The 19,338-nt window shown below is 38.4% G+C and overlaps 1 protein-coding gene and 1 long non-coding RNA gene across 4 annotated transcripts in view; one reads left to right on the forward strand and one right to left on the reverse strand.

The window, feature by feature from the left end:
* The first annotated feature begins 317 nt into the window (after positions 1 to 317).
* LOC143272947 (uncharacterized) overlaps positions 318 to 19,338 on the forward strand; it is a 100,212-nt gene continuing 81,191 nt past the window's right edge. Inside the window, exons 1-3 of the long non-coding RNA XR_013050636.1 lie at positions 318 to 5,507; positions 7,130 to 7,204; positions 7,895 to 8,057. This is a non-coding gene — a long non-coding RNA (uncharacterized LOC143272947). The remainder of the gene's footprint in view (positions 5,508 to 7,129; positions 7,205 to 7,894; positions 8,058 to 19,338) is intronic.
* Positions 15,041 to 19,338, reverse strand: part of Bbox1 (gamma-butyrobetaine hydroxylase 1) — a 51,269-nt gene continuing 46,971 nt past the window's right edge. For all 3 annotated transcript variants that reach the window (XM_042275887.2, XM_042275888.2, XM_042275886.2), the window contains 2 exons: positions 18,047 to 18,213; positions 15,041 to 15,553 (listed from right to left, as the gene is read on the reverse strand). In XM_042275887.2, coding sequence (XP_042131821.2) covers positions 15,393 to 15,553; positions 18,047 to 18,213 — 328 coding nt within the window. In that variant the 3' untranslated portion in view covers positions 15,041 to 15,392. The remainder of the gene's footprint in view (positions 15,554 to 18,046; positions 18,214 to 19,338) is intronic.

A 19,338-nucleotide genomic window follows, 5' to 3' on the forward strand; every position in this document is an offset into this window, starting at 1 on the left:
CTGCTTTCCCTTTTCAAGCTGGGAACCCTTTGGCTGGAGCTGTGTTTGGCCTGATTTACTTGTTTTCTGTGTCTGTCTTCTCCTCTGTTGTTTTCAGGTAGCCTGTCACAACCTTCCTGAATTTGTAAAGCTCCTTCTCTTTGTTTTTTATAATGTTTCTTCTTATTTGAATGTCCTTCACTGGATGGCATGAGGACAGCTTCCTACCCCTCATCTTTACCAGTTCAACACAAATTGCTGCCAACACTGCAGAATTCTGCCTCCTGCTTTAAGACGTGGAAACATTTCTATTCATGTTTTCTTTTCTTTTTTTTTTCTACTTCAATTTCCATAGTATGTCTATGTCCCTGAGAATTTGAATCTGCAGCACCTTTATTCTAAGTCAGAGTGCATCTATGATTACTTGAACTATAGAAAAGAATGGGATGGATGATTTTCCCCTCTTCTAAAATGTTTCTGGAATGAAAACGGGTCAATTTGATAGGCAGCATGGCCAATCATTAATGAAGCAATATTCATTACCTCACAATGTTTTGTTGTTGGAGTAACACTAGATCATATAATCTAAAGTCCAGGTAATTTCTAAGTGAAAGTGATATATTTTTATTTATTTGGCAGATATTTATCATATATTTAGTATAATTGAGGCATTCTGCTGGAGTAAAGTTTCACAGGGACTAGAATGTGGATATTGATGTGCCAGGCTAACAATTGCTCACAGGAAGGCAACCAAGCTAGATGAAAGGGGCTGAGGAAGTTTTAGTCCAAGTTAAGAGGCTAAGAGTAGTTTTCCAAGGAAAGATGGGACAATAACTTTCCAATTGAAAGAATAGAAGCGACATGGAGACCAAGTCAGGTACAGACTTCCCAGTGAGGAGAGCTGATTGTCACTGCAGTAGGAGTTGGATGCTTGGCCTTAAGTCAGTATTGTAACATCATCATTGTATTTGGACAAATAATTGACCTACCTTTCTATATTTACCTCCACTAGTGAGTCTCATAACAGCACTTATTTCATTAAACATTATGAGGATTAAATGAAAGTGGAAACATACAGCAGCGTTTCCCCAAATTTCTCAGATGATAAGTCACACACCCATGGAACTTGGAAAAAGTACAGGTTTCTAGACAACTCCCTGAAGATTATGATTCAAAAAGTCTGGGATGAGGACCAGACTTTGTACTTTTAGCAAGTACCCCAGGTGATATGTATCATCAGTAAAGTTTGGAAAATGCTGATACATAACATTAGCATAGTTCCAGGCTCAGAGTAAGAACTCAATATTTTTATAATGACAGAGGTTATATAGGAAGAGAATGCATGAGGGTGAGAAGGGTATATGAGACTAGAGATGAGACAAGGCCAGGTCACTAAAGGACTAAATGCATTCTACACTATGGGACTAGTATTTTATCTTAAAAGAGAGGAGAAGTCATTTAAAGGTCTAAAGTAGTGAAGTTCCTTGACATGACACTCATTTTTAAAAGATCCATGTGTCTTCATTGAAAAAAGAGTTGTAAATGAACGAATTCAAAGCCACAAACCTACTTACAAGATTGCTTCAGGAAGCTGGATTTAAAAATCAAGAACTGAATTCAAATGCTGGGAAATGGAATGGAGAGATACTGGAGGTCCAAACAGAGACTTGGCTCACAGTATATAAGCATGAGGGAGACATCTAGGCTCTCACTTAGGTCAAGTTAGGGAAAAAGTGTTGTGCAGAAGGAAAGAATTCACAATGGCAGAGTGACAGTTGTCCAGTAAGAAATAATTACATTTTGAACAAACTGAGCTCAAATCATTCTTGTCTGAGCCCATTGGCCAGCTGGAGATTAAACATATGGAGCTTGGGACAGAGGTTTGGATTGGGGATCTACATGTAGAAAACTTATAGATGAAATGGTAGTTGAAATCACTTTTCCTCATGACATTTAGTCACCATCCAAATGATCTGACAACAAACTGATGTTATTGGCCTAGCTTATGGAATCAATGAAAGGAAGAGCATATTCAGTGTAGGCTCATTTAAAAAAAATACTAACATCTGATATATTGTATTGTGTCTCCAGAAGACAGTTTTCTAAGCTACCACTCCATAACCTTGTGCTTTCCTCCTGGCTAAATATTCCAGCTCTGGAAAATAGAGATAGAGAGATTGGATGCAGTTGCAAGCATTTTCAAAGTGTTATATATGACATGACATATTGTGGGCTATAGCAGTTGGTTCTGAGTAAAGATGATTAGGTTTCCTGGATATAATCATCTAAAGAGTTGACTTCCCTCCAAACTCTTAATAGATTTGATGTAGCTTGGATTAGACTTCACCCCTATTGGCAAAAGAGATGCTCACTGTATTCCATTTCTCTTCTTTGACTTGGAGAATGTTAACTGCTTGGCTAGTTAATTGGAATGAATCCACAGGTTACCAAAGTGCTAGACCATATGATCCCCTCATCGGTCTCTATTTCTTCTTCCAGCCAACCACTAAAAGGTGAGTAAATGAATACTGGTAGAGGAAATTTAAGAGAAAGAGATTATATACAAAGCTAATCATCACTGACAGGACTTTTTCTTTGGGAGACTATAAAACAGAAGATATTTTATATTTGTAAACTCTGTGTGTTAAACATCATTTGGGAGATAGACCTGAACAAAATGTTCTTACAATTAAAATATTATGTGTTGGACTTTGCAATCAGTGCATACTTCTAAGTCTCTGCGCATTTTTCCAGCTATCTGAAATACCCCTTTCTATTAATTTTTATGTCTAAAAATTCCCATTCTTCCTTCAAAATTCAGTTTCAGATTGGCCAACAAGGTGGGGGATAAGGTCTTCCATTCATTTCCATCAAAGTGTAATACTTTTACAGACATCACAGACCAAAGTGCCTTTCTAAGAAGTTTCGAAACCATGTAGAAGATAGCAAAGTCCCAATGAAGCTCAAGACCAAATGGAACTATTTGAGAAGGTAGATTTAAACCAGATGACATGATTACCAACTATGACTCTAGCTACGGACCCAGAAACAAACCCATCACCTTTTTGACTCCAATGTGAACCTGTGTGACTTTGATTCTGCCATGAGTATCATATGCAACTGGATCAAGAATGTTTCATTCTCCTCTCTCCCATGCATTAAAAAGCAGGCCTGCCAAACTTGATCCATAGGAGGATCGGAAATGGCTTCAGATGTAGTTCCAGCTACTCTCACTCTCAGCTACAGTCCAAGGGCTTTGCCTACGCAGTGACCCAAGAGGAGACGCACTTGCCCTGTTCCTCAGTGTAGACATGCTCATCTCAGAGTTCCACAGTCAATCCTGAAACATTTTTCTTATTTAGCTTCCCAATGCAAAAATAACCATCAACAATTTCAGCAAAGTGTCAGGATACAAAAACAACTAAAAAATCAGTAGTCTTTCTGTACACCACCAACAAACACATGGCGAGAGATAATGGAAACACTTCCATCTACAATAGCCTCAAAAATGATAAAATATCTTGAAATAAACCTAACTAACGAGGTGAAAGGCCTCTAAGAGGAAAACTCCAAATCTCTGAAGAAAGAGATAGAGGAAGACATTAGAAAATGAAAGGACATACCCCCACATGTTAATGGATCAGTAGAATTAATATTGTGAGAATGACAATCCTACCAGAAGAAATTTACATATTCAATGCAATCCCAATAAAAACAGCAAGATTCTTCACATAAATAGAAAAAAAGATCCTAAAATTCATATGGCATTAGAGAAGACCCTGCACAGCTGAAACAATTAGTAAAACGGATAATACTGGAGGGATTACCACTCCAGATTTCAAGATATATTATGGAGTTATAGTAATAAAACCAGTATGGTACTGTTACAAAATCATAAATGTAGACCAGTGGAACAAAATAGAAAACCCAAACTGTATTTTACTCTAGTAAAAGACTTAAATGTTATAAACATTGACTGTAATAACTATAGCCATATGATATTCTACAAAGATGCCATGAACACACATGGGAGAAAAGAAAGCATCTTCAACAAACAGCACTGGAAAACTTTATGTCTACAAACAGAAGAATGAAACTGTAATTGCATCTATCACCCTGAACAGAAATTAACTCCAAGTGGAACAAAGACCTCAATTTGAAACCCCAAACACTGAAACTGCAAGAAGAAAACATATAAGACCCTAAAGATACAGGTGCAGTAATGGACTTTCAAAATAGGACTTCACTACCCAGGCCAACAATTGACAATTGGGACCTCATAAAACCAAAAAGCTTCTGTACAATTGAGGATAAAAAATCTGTTGAGTAAAGATGAAATTTTGGAATAATTAGAACAGAAAATCTTTGAACCTATGATCACTATATGGAAGAACAAACATGTCGTGCAAGACCAAATGGATGATGTGCTGGCTAGTTTTATGTCAGCTTTATACAAACTAGAATCATTTTGAAGGAGAAAACCAAATTGAGAAAATTTCCACCTAAAATTGGCCTGTGGACAAACCTATGGTTCATTTTTAAAATTAGTGGTTGATGTGGGAGGGCCCAGCCCATTGTGGGTGGTACCATTCTAGGGGAGGTGGTTCTGGGGTATATAGGAAAGCAAGCTGAGCAAGCTATAGGGAGCAAGCCAGTAAGCAGCATTCCTCCACAGCCTCTGCATCAGTTCCTGCCTTGAGTTTCTGCCCAGACGTTCCTCAGTAATAAGAGTGTTACCTGAGAGTTGTAAGATGAAATAAGCCCTTTTCTCCTAGGTTTCTTTTGACCATGGTGTTTTATCACAGCAAGAGAAACCCTAACTAAAATAGATGACATAATCAGAAAGATGGGAACTCACAGAAAGGATCAAATAGAAATACTGGAAATAAAAATCACTACATAACAGAAATCAAAAGGCTCGTGAGTAACAGCAGACATGACTGGGGAAAAAATTCTCTCATGTACAGATATGACAATAGAAATTTTCCAAATGAAAATGAAAGAAAGGAAAAAAATCAAAACAGAAACTGTGGAACAACTTAAGCAATGCTTGAAGCAACAATTACCAATAACTCTAAAGTGAATGTCAGACATTAGAGGCAAGATGCTCAGAGACCTACCAAAGTAGGACCGATAGCAAAACCAGAACCAAAAGAAAATGTAGACACAGCATATTGAAGCTTCAGAAAAATAATAACATTAAAAGCATAGTGAGTAGATGTACCCTCACTACAGAGAACTAATGATGAGCTTCCTCTCAGATTTAAGAAACCATACAAGCAAATAAAGACAGTAGGACATTACTCGAGTAAAATATTTAAGACATTAGAACAAAATCCTACCAATCTGGTATTCCACACTCTAAAAAAATAATTTTTCAAATGTATGAGAGAGAACTAGACTTTTTTTTTCAGACAAATGAAAACTGGAGGAATGCTATGTAAAAATATGTGTTCTGTGCAGTCTACTGTGGGGACCCAACGGGAACTTAGGTCACCTGTGAAGAGGTGGCCTGGAACTGAGGAAAGGTAAGTGCATGCCTCTCACCCATTCCCCAGCCTCCTTCTTACCCAGAGACAATCTGCAGCAGGGAGTCAAGTCAAGCAAGAACTCATTTATTGATAGGCAGTAAGCCTCTTTTATACTAGAAAACCTCAGAACCCTAGGAGGGGGTGAAGGAATCAACCAATCATTTTAAAGGTCACCCTATTTACAAGTTGTTTATGTCCTGACACCATCTCTTGTTTTTTAGTATCTTATCTTAGCATAAATAACTTGAGCTAACTTCCTTTCTCACCATTCGTCTTTAATCTCCATACAAACAACCCAAGCTAACTTTCTTTTAGCCATCCTTTGTATCTATTCTCTGTACAAACAGCTTAAACTAACTTCCTCTCCACATCATCTTTTGTATCTACTCTGTTCATAAACACCTTAAAGCTTAAGCTCTATTTGTCTAAATTTCTCTTAGCACCCTCTTTGCAGCCCATGTATGCCCCACAGTCTTCTTAGGAGACTATGATACAGCAGATTCTCAGTTAACTGAGATGGCCTATAAACAGGTTAATAACTTGATTTTGTTAGATATTAGGATAGCTACACCAGCTTGCTTCTAGGCTGAGCTTCGGGAATGCTGCTGAAGGAAGGGAGGAAGGAGGGATCAAGGACATCACAAGAAAATCCACAGAAACAACTAACCTGGCTCATAGGAACTCACAGAGTATGAACCAACAACCAGGGAACCTGCATGGGACTGATCTAAGCCCTCTACGTATATGTGACATTTGTGTAGCTTCGTCTATTTGTGGAACTCCTAACAGTGGGAGCAGGGGCTGTCCCTAATGATTTGGCTGGCTCTTGGGAACTTGCTTCTCATGCTGGATTGCCTTACCTAGCCTATATGCAAAAGAGGTGATCAGTCTTACCATAACTTGATATTTCATACTTTATTGGTATTCATGGGAAGCCTTCCCCTTTCTGAACTGGAACAGAGGAAGAGTGGATTGAGGGAGTGCTGGTGGGGAGATGGGGGAAGGAATGGAGGAGAGGAGGGAGGGGAAACCGCAGTCAGGATGTAAAATTATAAACAAAAAGGTTGATAACTCTTTTTCTAAAGTTCATGATATGCTCTGAGAGGAGAAAAAACCAAAAACCAAAGCAAAAACTACCACCTTTTGTGTTTTCTCCTTTTTAAGCCTTTCAAAAAAAAAAATCCAATCCACTGAGTACTGTGGCATATGCCTTTAACCCCAGTACTTGGAGGGCAGAGTTGGGGGTGATCTCTGTGAGTTCAAGGCCAGCCTGGTCTACAAAGCGAGTGCTGGGACAGCCAGGACTATGCAGTGAAATGCCTGTTTCAAAATCCCACAAAATAAAACTTCTAAATCCATTACCAAGATCTTGCTTATTTTTATTACCGGTGTCTGGTAGAGGCAAGGTTTGCTCAACCAACAGTGTTCTCAGTAAGAGACACTATTTTCTTCTTGTTTGTGGAGCACTGTATTTCAATGAGAGGGGGCTTTTATCCATTTGGAATACTCCCGATAAACAAGGAAATAAATCTTTTACACAGCGGGAGTTATTCTTTATGGTAGCCAGCTTTTATACCTTCACCATGAATGAACCAGTTATTTTCTTATTCTGTACACAGAACCACAGCATTATTCCATTACTGATAATCACTGTGGCTAATCTTGGTGGAAGCTGTTCTCATTTTTCTTCAAAGGTAAGCAGTGTGCCTAGAACAGCTTGAGACCTAGACAGCAGCCCCAAATTAGAAAGCTCTTCTAGAAGGTACTGCTGTGAAATTACTCACCACAAACACCCACTTCCCAATATTTTTCCAACACCAACAACCAGTAGCCAATGTACAATGTGTGTAATGTGAGCTGACAGGGAATTGCACTTGTACTAAAACTGTAATTTTTGCCTAATTTCAATTTAGTTTTAAAGGTTTGAAAAAGGAACAGATGGGACTGGCAGATGTAATTAAGGGAGAAAGATATCCATTGCTTTAGACTGTGTACATAATAGAAGCATTTAACTAAATTGTTGAGTACCATTAAAGGCTAATTTTTGGGAGGAAGCACCCTTATTTTTTTTTTTAATAACTGTTATGCTGGGAGTTTTGCCTGATAATTACCAAAAGCTGAGTTTTCAGAAACTGCTTCAAAGTCTGGACTCCATTTGCTCCTTCCAAAAATAATGAAACAGAACTGCAATAAGCACTCTGATTTATTTTTAAAAAGTTGTCTCACACGGCATTCAATTCCCTATTTCCTACAGTACAGAAACAATGTCATCATCAACAGTAGATGAGATTATTTGAGAGCTTCTGAGATAGGCTTTAAGAATGTTATACTGTTTGTAACTCATTATGGTAAGTGGTGTTGATATTCCACTTCTGGAAATCCAGGGTTTGCTTGCAGGCAATTCATGAAACACACTGTACTCTGATCTCCTGGACCAAAGGAAGCATCCGCTCCTGCCTGAAGCACCTCAGAGATGTTCAACACAAATGAGCTATCCATTCTCACTTCATTCAGCGATGATTTTCCTTATTTCCCTGTGGCTCTTCAGTAAGTAGCAAAGAGAAGACCTAGAAATGGTCTCTCTACCTTATTCTGTCTAATTAGGGCTTGGCAAAGAGATCCCTCAGTCAGCCCCAGTAAAATATTTATTTTTCAGCATCTTGCCTTCCTCATGTTTTCCTTATAAACTAAATCTTTCCTGAAATCACTGGGCACAATTGTGTTAAAAAATTTCTGCATTATTAATTTCCTGTCTTTTTATCCTCCATGGGAAAATATATGGACATTTGTGACATTATAGTCACAGTGCATTGTGTACATGGTACCCAGCCAACAGTCATCAAGGAGTTGCCAGATTAAACAAGCAAAACACCATTTTGGGGTGCAGATAATTTTTACTTGGAAATTATCCAAAAATTGTAATTTCTGAATAGAAGAGAATGAATTTTCCTGTATTTTTATTCTTGGAGAAAGTGACATTTCCAGTGTTCATCCTGTTATATGGCCAGATATATACTGGTTATAAATGTTTTCAAATAATTGAAATCAGTATGATGAGTACAAAAATATACTAAGGGCTTATTTTATTTTATTTTTCTCTTATATATTACATCCCTTGACTCCTCCCAGCCTTCCATATGGGAAGCCTTCCATCCACTCCTCCATTTCCCTAACAAGTTACAATAAGACTAGGCACAAACCCTCATATCAAAGCTGGATGAGGCAACTCAGTAAGAGGAAAAGGGTCTCATGAGCAGGCAAAAGAGTCAGAGACACCCCCTTGACTCCCACTGTTAGGAGTCTCAAAAGAACACCTAGTTACACAATCATACCATATATGAAGAGGACCTAGCTCAGGCCCATACAGGGTCCCTGATTGTTGCCTCAATCTCTGTGATCCCCTACGAGCCTTGTTGAGTTGATTTTGTGGTCCTTGTTCTGAAGGCCATTCCTCTGGCTCCTATAATCCTTCCTTCCTTTCAGGGTTTGTTTATATATAGTGTAAGTGAAAGTTTGAGTTAAACTTTCCATTCTTAGGAAGCCACACTGAAAACAACCATTATCATTGGTGCTTTGTGAACCCAGTTGTCACTGTGGTTTTCCCAAGAATTTGTACATACCTACAGATGTAAATCACAAGGTTTCTCTTTCACTAGTTTGATGTAGGTTTGCCAGTTTTTACTTCAAGAGTTGCTCTGGGTTAGTCATACAGAAATATACATCTGTTTGACTGATGGGGGATGCACAGATACAGAAGATTCAATAAACATGGATATGCCATTTTATTTTAGGACACAAATGTCTTATTCCCTGTTTAATACACCTATAACAAATTTCAATTCTTACCACCAAAATTCATTTGAAATATACCATACATGGAAAGATCTCATACTCAGTCCACTGGTGGGGCTACTCCATTTGACAGAGGGCTGATCTCCAAAATACATAAAGAACTCAAGAAACTAGACATCAAAATACCAAATAATTCAATTAAAAAAATGGGGCACAGATCTAAACAGAGAATTCTCAACAGGAGACTCTCAAATGGCTGAAAGACAAAGAATTGCTCAATATCCAAGTTACCAGGGAAATGCAAATCAAAACAACTCTGAGATACTATCTTATACCTGTCAGAATGGCTAAGATAAAAAAACAGTGATGACAGCCTATGCTGGAGAGGATGTGGAGTAAGGGGAACACTCCTCCATTGCTGGTGGGAGTGCAAACTTGTACAACCACTTTGGACATCAGTATGGTGGTTTCTCAGAAAACTGGGACTCAGTCTACATCATGATCCAGCAATACCACTCCTGGGCATATACCCAAATAATGCACATTCATACCACAAGGACATTTGCTCAGCTATGTTCATAGCAGCATTATTCGTAATAGCCAGAACCTCAAAACAACCTAGATGCCTCTTAACTAAAGAATGGAAAAAGAAAATGTGGTACATTTACACGATGCAATATTACTCAGTGAGGAAGAAACAATGACATCATGAAATTTGCAGGCAAATGGATGGAACTAGAACAAAAAATCATCCCGAGTGAGGTAACCCAGACTCAGAAAGACAAACATGGTATGTTCTCACTCATAAGTGGATATTAGATGCAAAACAAAGGATAATCAGGCAATAATCCACAACTCCAGAGAAGCTAGGTAACAAGGAGAGCCCTAAGAGAGACATGCAAGGATTCCCCTAGGAAGGGCAAGTAGACAAGATCTCCTGAGTAAATTGGAAGCATGGGCTGGGGCGGGGGTGGGGGGGGAGGAGATAAAGGAAGGTAGCAAGAGAACATAAGGGAACAGGATGGTTGAGTTGGAGAAGGGACAGAGAGGGAGAGCAGGGAAAGAAATATCTTGATAGAGGGAGCCATTATGGGGTTAGGGAGAAACCTGGTGCTAGGGAGATTCCCAGGAACTCATAAGGATGACCCCAGCTAAGACTCCTAACAATAGTGCAGAGGGTCCCTGAGCTGGCTTTGCCCTGTAATCAGATCAATGACTACTCTAATTGTCATCATAGAACCTTCATCCAGTAACTGACAGAAGCAGATGCAGAGATCCACAGCTAAGCACTGGGTAGAGTTCCCAGAGTCCAGTTGAAGAGAGGGCGGAGGGATTATATGAGCAAAGGGGTCAAAATCATGATGGAGGAACCCACAGAGATAGCTGACCTGAGCTAGTTGGAACTCACTGACTCTGGACTGGCATGGGACTGAACTAGGCCCTCTGAATGTGGGAGACAATTGTGTGGCTTGGGCAGTATGTGGGGCCACTGGCAGTGGGACCAGGATTTATCTCTAGTGCATGAACTGGCCTTTAGGAGCCTATTCCTTATAGAGGGATACCTTGCTCAGTCTCATTCCGGGGGAGGGGCTTGGTCCTGCCTCAACTTGATATACCAGACTTTGTTGACTCCCCATGGAAGGCCTTACCTTCTCTGAAGAGTGAATGGGTGGCGGGGTGGAGGGAATGTGGGGGAAGTGAGCAGGAGGAGAGGAGGGAGGGGAAACTGTGGATGGTATGTAAAATGAAAAAGAAACCTCTTTTAAATAAAAATAAAAAATAAAAAAAACTAACAAAAAGAATGCAATGACTCTAAATATGCACATAAAAAGAGAACATATTTCCCTATTTCTATTCCACTCCCTGTACAAATTTGCTTTCAGACTTCAGGCTGTGTATTTAAAATGTCGGATGCACTAGAATGACATTGGAATGCTTGTGACAGCTATCAGTAAATGATGTCTGAAAAGTTTTGACCTTGCTCCTGATCACAGCTGGAAGTATTGATGGTAGAGAGTAATGTTCCTTCTTTCCAAGAATCAAAGCAAGTCTTGATGCTGTCTTAAAGAACACATGCCCAGAGTGATAGGAATTCCTGTAGGAGTTATCTATTAAAGAAACAGAATCACTACCCACTCCTCAATTTTCTTTAGATAAGACAGTATCAGATATGATTTGCTTTCATGTATAAGTTACTGTTAACTATGTGGCTTTTAAAAACAATGAAGCAGTCATGTCACACAGAAGATGGGGGTAGGAGAAATCACAGTTCTCTTTACTCCTTTTCAAAAACGTAGAGAGCTAGCCACACAAATGTTCAGCTCTGGGGGAGCTGAGGAATGCTGTGAAGAACACAGGGGGCCAGAGGAAGAGAATAACTTCAGACAAAGAACCACTAGGGCACCCACACACAGAAGAAGTCTAGAGATGGATAGAGAGAGCAAGAATGCCAGTGACTCTGAATGTGCCACGGGAAGAGTGCCGTCATGGTAGGTCACATGTCGTCTGCTCTGTGGAGGCAGATGTGTCTTAATAACCCCATAAACTTCATGGACTTCCCATACTTCTCATGGTGTTCAACGGTGTTGTCCCCATGGCTTGCCCTGTATAAAGTACCAGGAGCTTTCACCAGTGAACCACTTCTGCATAGCCCTGGAGAAGGAGATGCCATTGTTCCCCCTTCACACAGAAATGTTCCATGACCAGGACTACCTGCCATCGACAACTACACTCATGCTCCAGACGCCATGGCAGCACATTAAGCGCGTGCATTTCAGATGATTTTACAGCCACCTCTAAAACAGAGCATATTCTGGACTACAAGTCTTAACAACTACAAAATAATTAAAATAATTTCTTATAATTCATCAGACCATAGGAAACTAAAACAAGAAACTAATAGAAGAAAAACTATAAAAACTATGCAAATATTCAAGGATTGAATAATGCAATTTGAATGTCCAATGGATTATTGAAGAAATTGGGGAAGAGATTAAAAAAATAATCCTAGAGGCAAATGAAAAAAGTATAATTTAGCAGAACATTTGAGATATGACTAAGGCATTCTAAGAGAAAAGTTTATATATGTAAGTGCTCACATTTAAAAAAGCAGAAATTGTTTCAAATAAATAGGCTAATGATGCACCTTAAGGCTCTAAAAGGCAAAGAAAAGCCAAGTCCAAAAAATGCAGTAGAAAAGGGGTTGCAATATGGCTCAGTGGTTAAGAGCACTTCCTACTATTTCAGAGGACCTGAGTTCAGTTCTTGGTACCCATGTCAAATGGCTCACAGCGGCCTATAACTCCAGCTCTAGAGAATCTGACTTCCTCTTTTGGACTCCAAGAGTATGGACATGCACTTACCTGAGCACATATTCACAAATAGATACATACCATAGAAAACAAAATAAAGATCAGGGTAGAAATTAATGAATTGGGCACTACTCAAATTCATAATACTAGAGATGGAAAGAGGATTGTTACAATAGATTCCAATGAAATCAAATATTGCAATACCTTCGGCATTGTGTCAGACATTTGTGGCCTTTTGTGCTTCCATATCAATTTTAGGATCCTGTTGAAATTTTCATAACTCATAATCCAAAAATACCTTGAAAATTTAAAAGAAATGGATGAATTCTGAGACATATACGACATACCAAAATTAGATCAATAGGGTATGAAGGTAATAAGTTATGAGGACCTTAAACAGATCCGTAGGAAGTAAACAGTTGAAGTGGTAATAACAAGTGTCCCTGTAAAGATGAGCTCAGGGCTAGGAGGCTCTGCTGAATTCGACCAGACCATTAAAAGAAGCAAACACTAGCATGTCTCAGACTGTAGACAGGTTACAAAAGGAAGGCAAGCTAAAAAAACTCCTACTAAGCCAGCACTATCCTGATGGCAGAACCAGCTAAGAACACAGTAACAGCAGACACATAACCAACCAAACAACAACAAAAAACTAGAGACTAATTTTCCTGATGAACATAGATGCAACTTATTAATAAGATTATTATAAACTGAATTCAAGTACTTTTAAGAAGATCATACATGAGGATGAAGCTGGTTTTGTTGTGGGGATACAAGGATGCTTCCAACATACACAAATTGATAAAATGTTAATACAGCACACAAATAAGCTATGGCAGAAATCACAGGATCAACTTATTAGATTCAGAAAGAGGCCTATGTATTCCCTCATGATCAAAAGCTGGAAGGAACTAGGAACAGAAGAAATGTACCCCTGCATATTAAAGGCTAGATATGATGACCTATAGCTAACATCATATTTAATGGAGAAAGACTGAATGAATATCTTCTAAAATCAGAAATGAGGCAAAGGTGGACAGTCTTTCCATTCTTACTCAATATAGTACTCAGAGCCTTAAACAGCAAGATAGGAGATGAGACAAGACATCGGGAAAGCAAATAAGGAGAAATATGCGTTAAGATGGTGTTACCACAATGAAACCCCCTATTTTGTATGCTAACTGAAATTAATTTAAAAAGAAATTCAAGAAATGGCCCCAGCTAAGACTCCTGGCAGCAGTGAATACACAGTGTGAAACAGCCATCCCCTGTGATCAGATTGGTGACTATACCAATTGTCAGTGGAGATCCTTCATCCAGTGACTTATGGAGGCATATTCAAAGCCAAACATTGGGCCTAGCTCAGGGAGCCCTGCTGAGGAGAGGGAAGACATTGTAAAAACCAGGGGTGTCAGGAACATTGGAGGAAAACCCACAGAAACGGCTAGCCTGACTCATGGGGACTCACAGAGTCTGAACCAACAACCAGGGAGCCTGCATGAGACTGACCTAGGCCCTCTGCATGTATGTGTCAGTTGTGCAGCTTGGTCTATTTGTGGAACTCCTGGCAATGGGAGCAGTGCTATCCCTGGTGCTTTGGCTGTCTCTTGGGAACCTACTCCTCATGCTGGATTGCCTTGCCCAGCCTGAATTCAGAGGAAATGCTTGCCATGCTTTGCTTTTGCCCATGGAGGTCTGCCCCTTTCTGTTCAAATACAGAGGTGAGGTAGATGGAGGGAGTTTGGTGGAGTGGATACAGAGGTGGGGAGAAGGAGTAGGAGGAGAGGAGGGAGGGGAGCCTGCGGTTGGGATGTAAAATAAATAATTTCTAGAAAGAAGAAGTTTACACAGATTCAAATGCATACAAAATGAAATCTGTAGGTGATATCAGAACCTCTGCAAATTGGACTTTCAAAGCTCATTATCCCACTGGAGTAGGAGGCTCAATAGGCTACAGCTTCATGCTGCACTATGACTTCAGTGTTTCATCACCAGGGCAGTGGCCATGCAGGAAGCTGAGACCAGCAGGTGAGGCTGTCCAGAGGTGAGTGAACGTCTTGTCCACTGAAGTAGGTTGCTTGCATCTCTGAAGAATTCATGAGTTGAAGGCAAGGAGGGAGGAGGAATTACCCATCCTTAGGTGACAGTAATGCTGAAAGTCCATGGAGGCATTTCTTTAGCCAAGAGAAATTTAGGGAGACTAGACTTTTATTTTAATTTGACATACTTGGGTTTATTATCCCAACTTAAGTATTACAAACAATGTTAGGACTGTCAAGTGAGTGGATCTCTGCAAGCATGGGCAACAAAATCCTGCAGTATGAGTGAATCAAACAGATCTTTGAAAATATGAAGACTTTTCCAAGCATGCTAAGGACCATGATATGCAGTCATGAAAAATGAGACCATGTAGGCAACTGAGCAGGACATGTTTTAGCACCTTTTATTTAAAATACAAGCTATATATATATAAAGCTTTATTGGTCAGAAAGAGTTGTTTGATACTAAACTATCTGCAGGTGTTCTGGTGACACCCTTGAAAGCAAAAGAAGTCAGAACACACATCCCACAGAAGGGATGCTTTAAAACGGCCCCCTATCATGACATCTAACAAGTTGACATTGAATGTGATTCCAAGGAAGAATACTCTGATGAGAGAAATCGCATGTTCAGTTTTAAATTAACATGTAAATGATGTTGATTACAATAAACGAATAACCAGGTTATAACTAGTAACATTCAGTCATTGACCTTGCACTAAAATCTAAGGTCAGGAAATTTAGATCCCATTCTTGACCCTCTGTCTTAGAATACGAAGCCTTGACATTACTACATCCCAGTCAGCATAAGCTCCTTCCAGATGGCGGGATATCTCAGTTCCTGCCTCATAGCTACGACGTCCATGGAGCAAGCGCCAGTTGTCAAAGATAATCACATCACCTAATTAGGAGAAATTTTCAACATGAATAATTTGTGTTTAAATGATTTACAAAGACAGAAATTATTATTTACAAGATAGAAATTATGCTTTTTGTTGCAAATAACAAAATTTCCATGTTCAGATCGGTTGCTTACTATAGTGACTGTAATTAGTAAAATTTGTACTATATTCATTAAGAAAACAAATACCAAGAAAATGCAATATGCGAGATGTCACCACTACTCAGTTCACACCAAAATAGAACATTTCTTTTGTAAACAGAATTACACACCTACTTTCTTTTTAACTAATTAATTTTGTTTCTGGACAATTTTGTACATGTAGATAATGTATTCTAATTACTCTCTCCCTTCACTTTCTCCTATCTCCTTCCCATGCCTATCACTTCTTACCTCCATCACATCCAGTCCCTTTCCTAGGTTCTTGACTTTTGATTTCGTGACCTCTCTAGTTTTTCCAAGGTCATCTGTATGACTACTGGGTTGGAAACAGATGACTACTAGGTTGGAAGTATCCACTGGAATTTGTTAGGACCATCTGTGGGCACACAACCACAGGAAGTGGCTCCCCATATGCACAACATTTAAACTTCATAGCTTGACAGGCTATCGTGGACATGGCTACATAAAAGAGTTTTCTTTGTGTAAAGCTTTTGTATTGTTCTACTTTGGAAAACATCAATAACAGACATTTCTTCTCAGTGTAAGAGATTCAAGTAATTATAAGGATAGTGCAGTTTTTGGCCGATATCCTACATTCTTCATATTTTATATACACCTTTTTAAAAAGGAAATACTGAAAAGACAGCAGAATTTCATCTCTTCATCTATGAGAAAACTCAAATTGAGGCATTTATCCAAAGCTACTCTCTTACTAAATGGTGAAGCTTGGATTCCAACTCCTATTATAATTTTTTCCCATAGTATTTCTGTTTTATATGGTGTCACTCTTAAAATCGATGCACTTTGACTGCATGCCAAAAGCTTTAAGGAGTTATCTAGTTCTATTTATTTATTTATTATGTCAAAGAGTGTTTCTAAAAACAACTCAACTAGGTGTGGTATGTGTGTGTGTCTGTAGGCCCATCTACTTAGGATAAAGAGGTAGGAGTATTGCTGAAGTCTAGCTCAGGAGCTAAAGATGAGGTTTTATGATATAGCAAGAAGGGTAGGGTAGGGGGTTTGTGTATGTGTGTGTGTGGGCGGGGCAGGGCTGGAGAGATGGATCATCAGTGAAGAGTATGCTCTTCCAGAGGATGCTTATTCAATATCCAGCACCCACATGGTGGCTTACAACTGCCTGTAACTCTGCTCCCAGGAGATTCGATGCCCCTTTCTGGACTCTGTGGGCATTGTATGTGTTTAGTGCACATAAATACATTCAGGCAAATACTCATATGCATAAAAAACAGAAATAATAAAATCTCAAAAAGTAAAACAATAAAAAAGTTCAAATTGGACAAACCAACAGCAAAGAGAAATTATGCCTTTTATTGCAAATAACATGCACGTTATTGCATGTTATTGCAAATAACATCTTCACGTTCAGATCTATTGTTCAACATGGTAACTATAACCAATAAGGATATGCTGTAATCACTAAAAAGGTAGTTCTTATGTGTTTCCTTCATGAAAACTGATAGATATGTAAAATAATGTATGTACATTGTTAATTAACTAAATTTAGCCATTCCATAATATCTCAAAATATACACATGATAAACACAATTTTATTGTTAATAAAAAAACCAATAACAAGAAAAAAATTTCTATAGTTTGATGACACTTTAATTAGTAGAGATTGTCTAGAAAAATTATCCATGTTTCCTTATTCATTTTAAGCCACTGTAATAGGCTGAGTCCTGCTTTATTTTAGTATTACTATCTTTGTGAGTAAGTTTTATCAATAAACATTACTCATGTATTTTGGAGTGGGAATTACAAAGATAATTTTGTTTAGCAAGACAGAAGAATTTAAAACAAACTTCATTTGTACTCTATAGTTTTCACTGTCTTGAGACGAAGTGATGCCTTTTTAGGATGGTGGGTGATTTTCATGTTGTAATTTCTTTACTATCTCTTAGAATCTAACTTGTAGATTAGATGATACTGTAAAATAACATAGCATTTGTTGTAAGGGAAGATAGCATCCTTTTTTGGATTGGAGCCATGATAGCTTTAATAAAATAAGGAAAATCACACAGATGACAAGAGTTTTCAAAAAGCTTATTAGGAAGGTGACTATCGGTACAGAAATGTAAAACAGTCTTAATATTAGACATAAGCTTCATTCAGCCTCTCTTTAAAGTATCCTTGGACTGGAAGCTTTTAAATTTCATGTGCTAGGATTTCCATGACAGTTTGCAAAAAGGACTATTTTTTTAAGTCTTGGGAGTCCACAGCCTAGAAGTGGAGATGGCAGGAATCTTCTACTTAGGCTAATCAGCGCTCATTAACAGTAGGCCAGTCTGGATGTCATTTTCTTCCACTCACCTGGATTCATCTTGAAAGTGTACTTGTATTCTTTGCTGCTCATGAGGTCCACAAACTCTTTCAGAGCAGAATAGAAAGGCTGAACTCTTTCAATGGGGACATCGAAGACCGTATCTCTGGTTGCATTATTGAAGTTGATGCGAATCACTTGGCCTTTATCATCCAACCTGTTTTATTCAATAGACAAAATTAACATCTAATAAGGGTCAATTTATCTTAGAAGATATGTCTGAAATACAGCACGCATAAAAACATACAAATTAAACATAATGGAGGTGGTGTGATGTTTAGATGTATGCATAATTATGCATGTTGTGACTGTTTATATCAAATTAAAATCCCAAATAGCATTTTTTTAAAAGTAATGTTTGAATTTAACTGTGAAGTTATACCTAAGACTCTTGTGTTGCTGAGGACAGTGGTACATGCTTGTCAGAAGTCTGAGGCATGTGTATCTCAGGGTGAACACAACATGAGCTGTATAGAGATACCTTATCTCCAAAGGGGAAAAATTCTCATCTCACAATCACCAAGGAACTCCTTAGATTTATTTTTATCTAAAATTTACTCCTGAAACTTATCTTTTCTCCACATTTTCCACTCACCTCCTCCAGAAAATCATCTAGTTCTACCCATAAAATATAGGTCAGGCAGTTTGCTGAAATCTCAGTCAGGAAAGTTTGACAACCCAAGTTTCATCCTTAGAAAGTCACATTTTTTTTAACATTAATTATAATTTGGCCAAAAAATTTAAAGACCCCCCCCCCATTAAATCTAAGTTCTATAAAGCTTTGTTTTTTTCCAGTGATGCTTCCCAAATACTGAGCAGTTCCCTGGCTCCAATAAACATTTGCTGAATGAAGGAATGAAATATGTATGTGTATATAAATGTCATCTGAAGGATTTGATATCTACTAAATGACTTTATTTCTATACTATTTAGTTATTTCTTCTGAAATAATACAGATTGATTCTAAAGTGTAACCCTTCCCAGTTTTGACTGAGATATAATTAAATGCATGACATCCTAAAAACACAACAATAAGGAAATTCTCAAATAAAAAGTTAAATCAGTATCCTTTTTATGTTCAAGAAAATCATGATTAAATAATGTTAAAAGAAAAAAATAGGATGGAGGACATAGCTCAGATGGTAAAGTGCTTTTTGCATAAGTGTGAGGCTCAAGGAGAGACTCTGTCTCAAAATACAAGGTGAAGAACAATTGAGGAATATACTCTAGCCTTCTCATGAACATTCACATATATGCATCTGTATACATAGGCACATACATA

This window comes from Peromyscus maniculatus, chromosome 4 (assembly GCF_049852395.1).
Source record: "Peromyscus maniculatus bairdii isolate BWxNUB_F1_BW_parent chromosome 4, HU_Pman_BW_mat_3.1, whole genome shotgun sequence".
In the NCBI taxonomy this organism is placed as follows: Eukaryota; Metazoa; Chordata; class Mammalia; order Rodentia; family Cricetidae; genus Peromyscus; species Peromyscus maniculatus.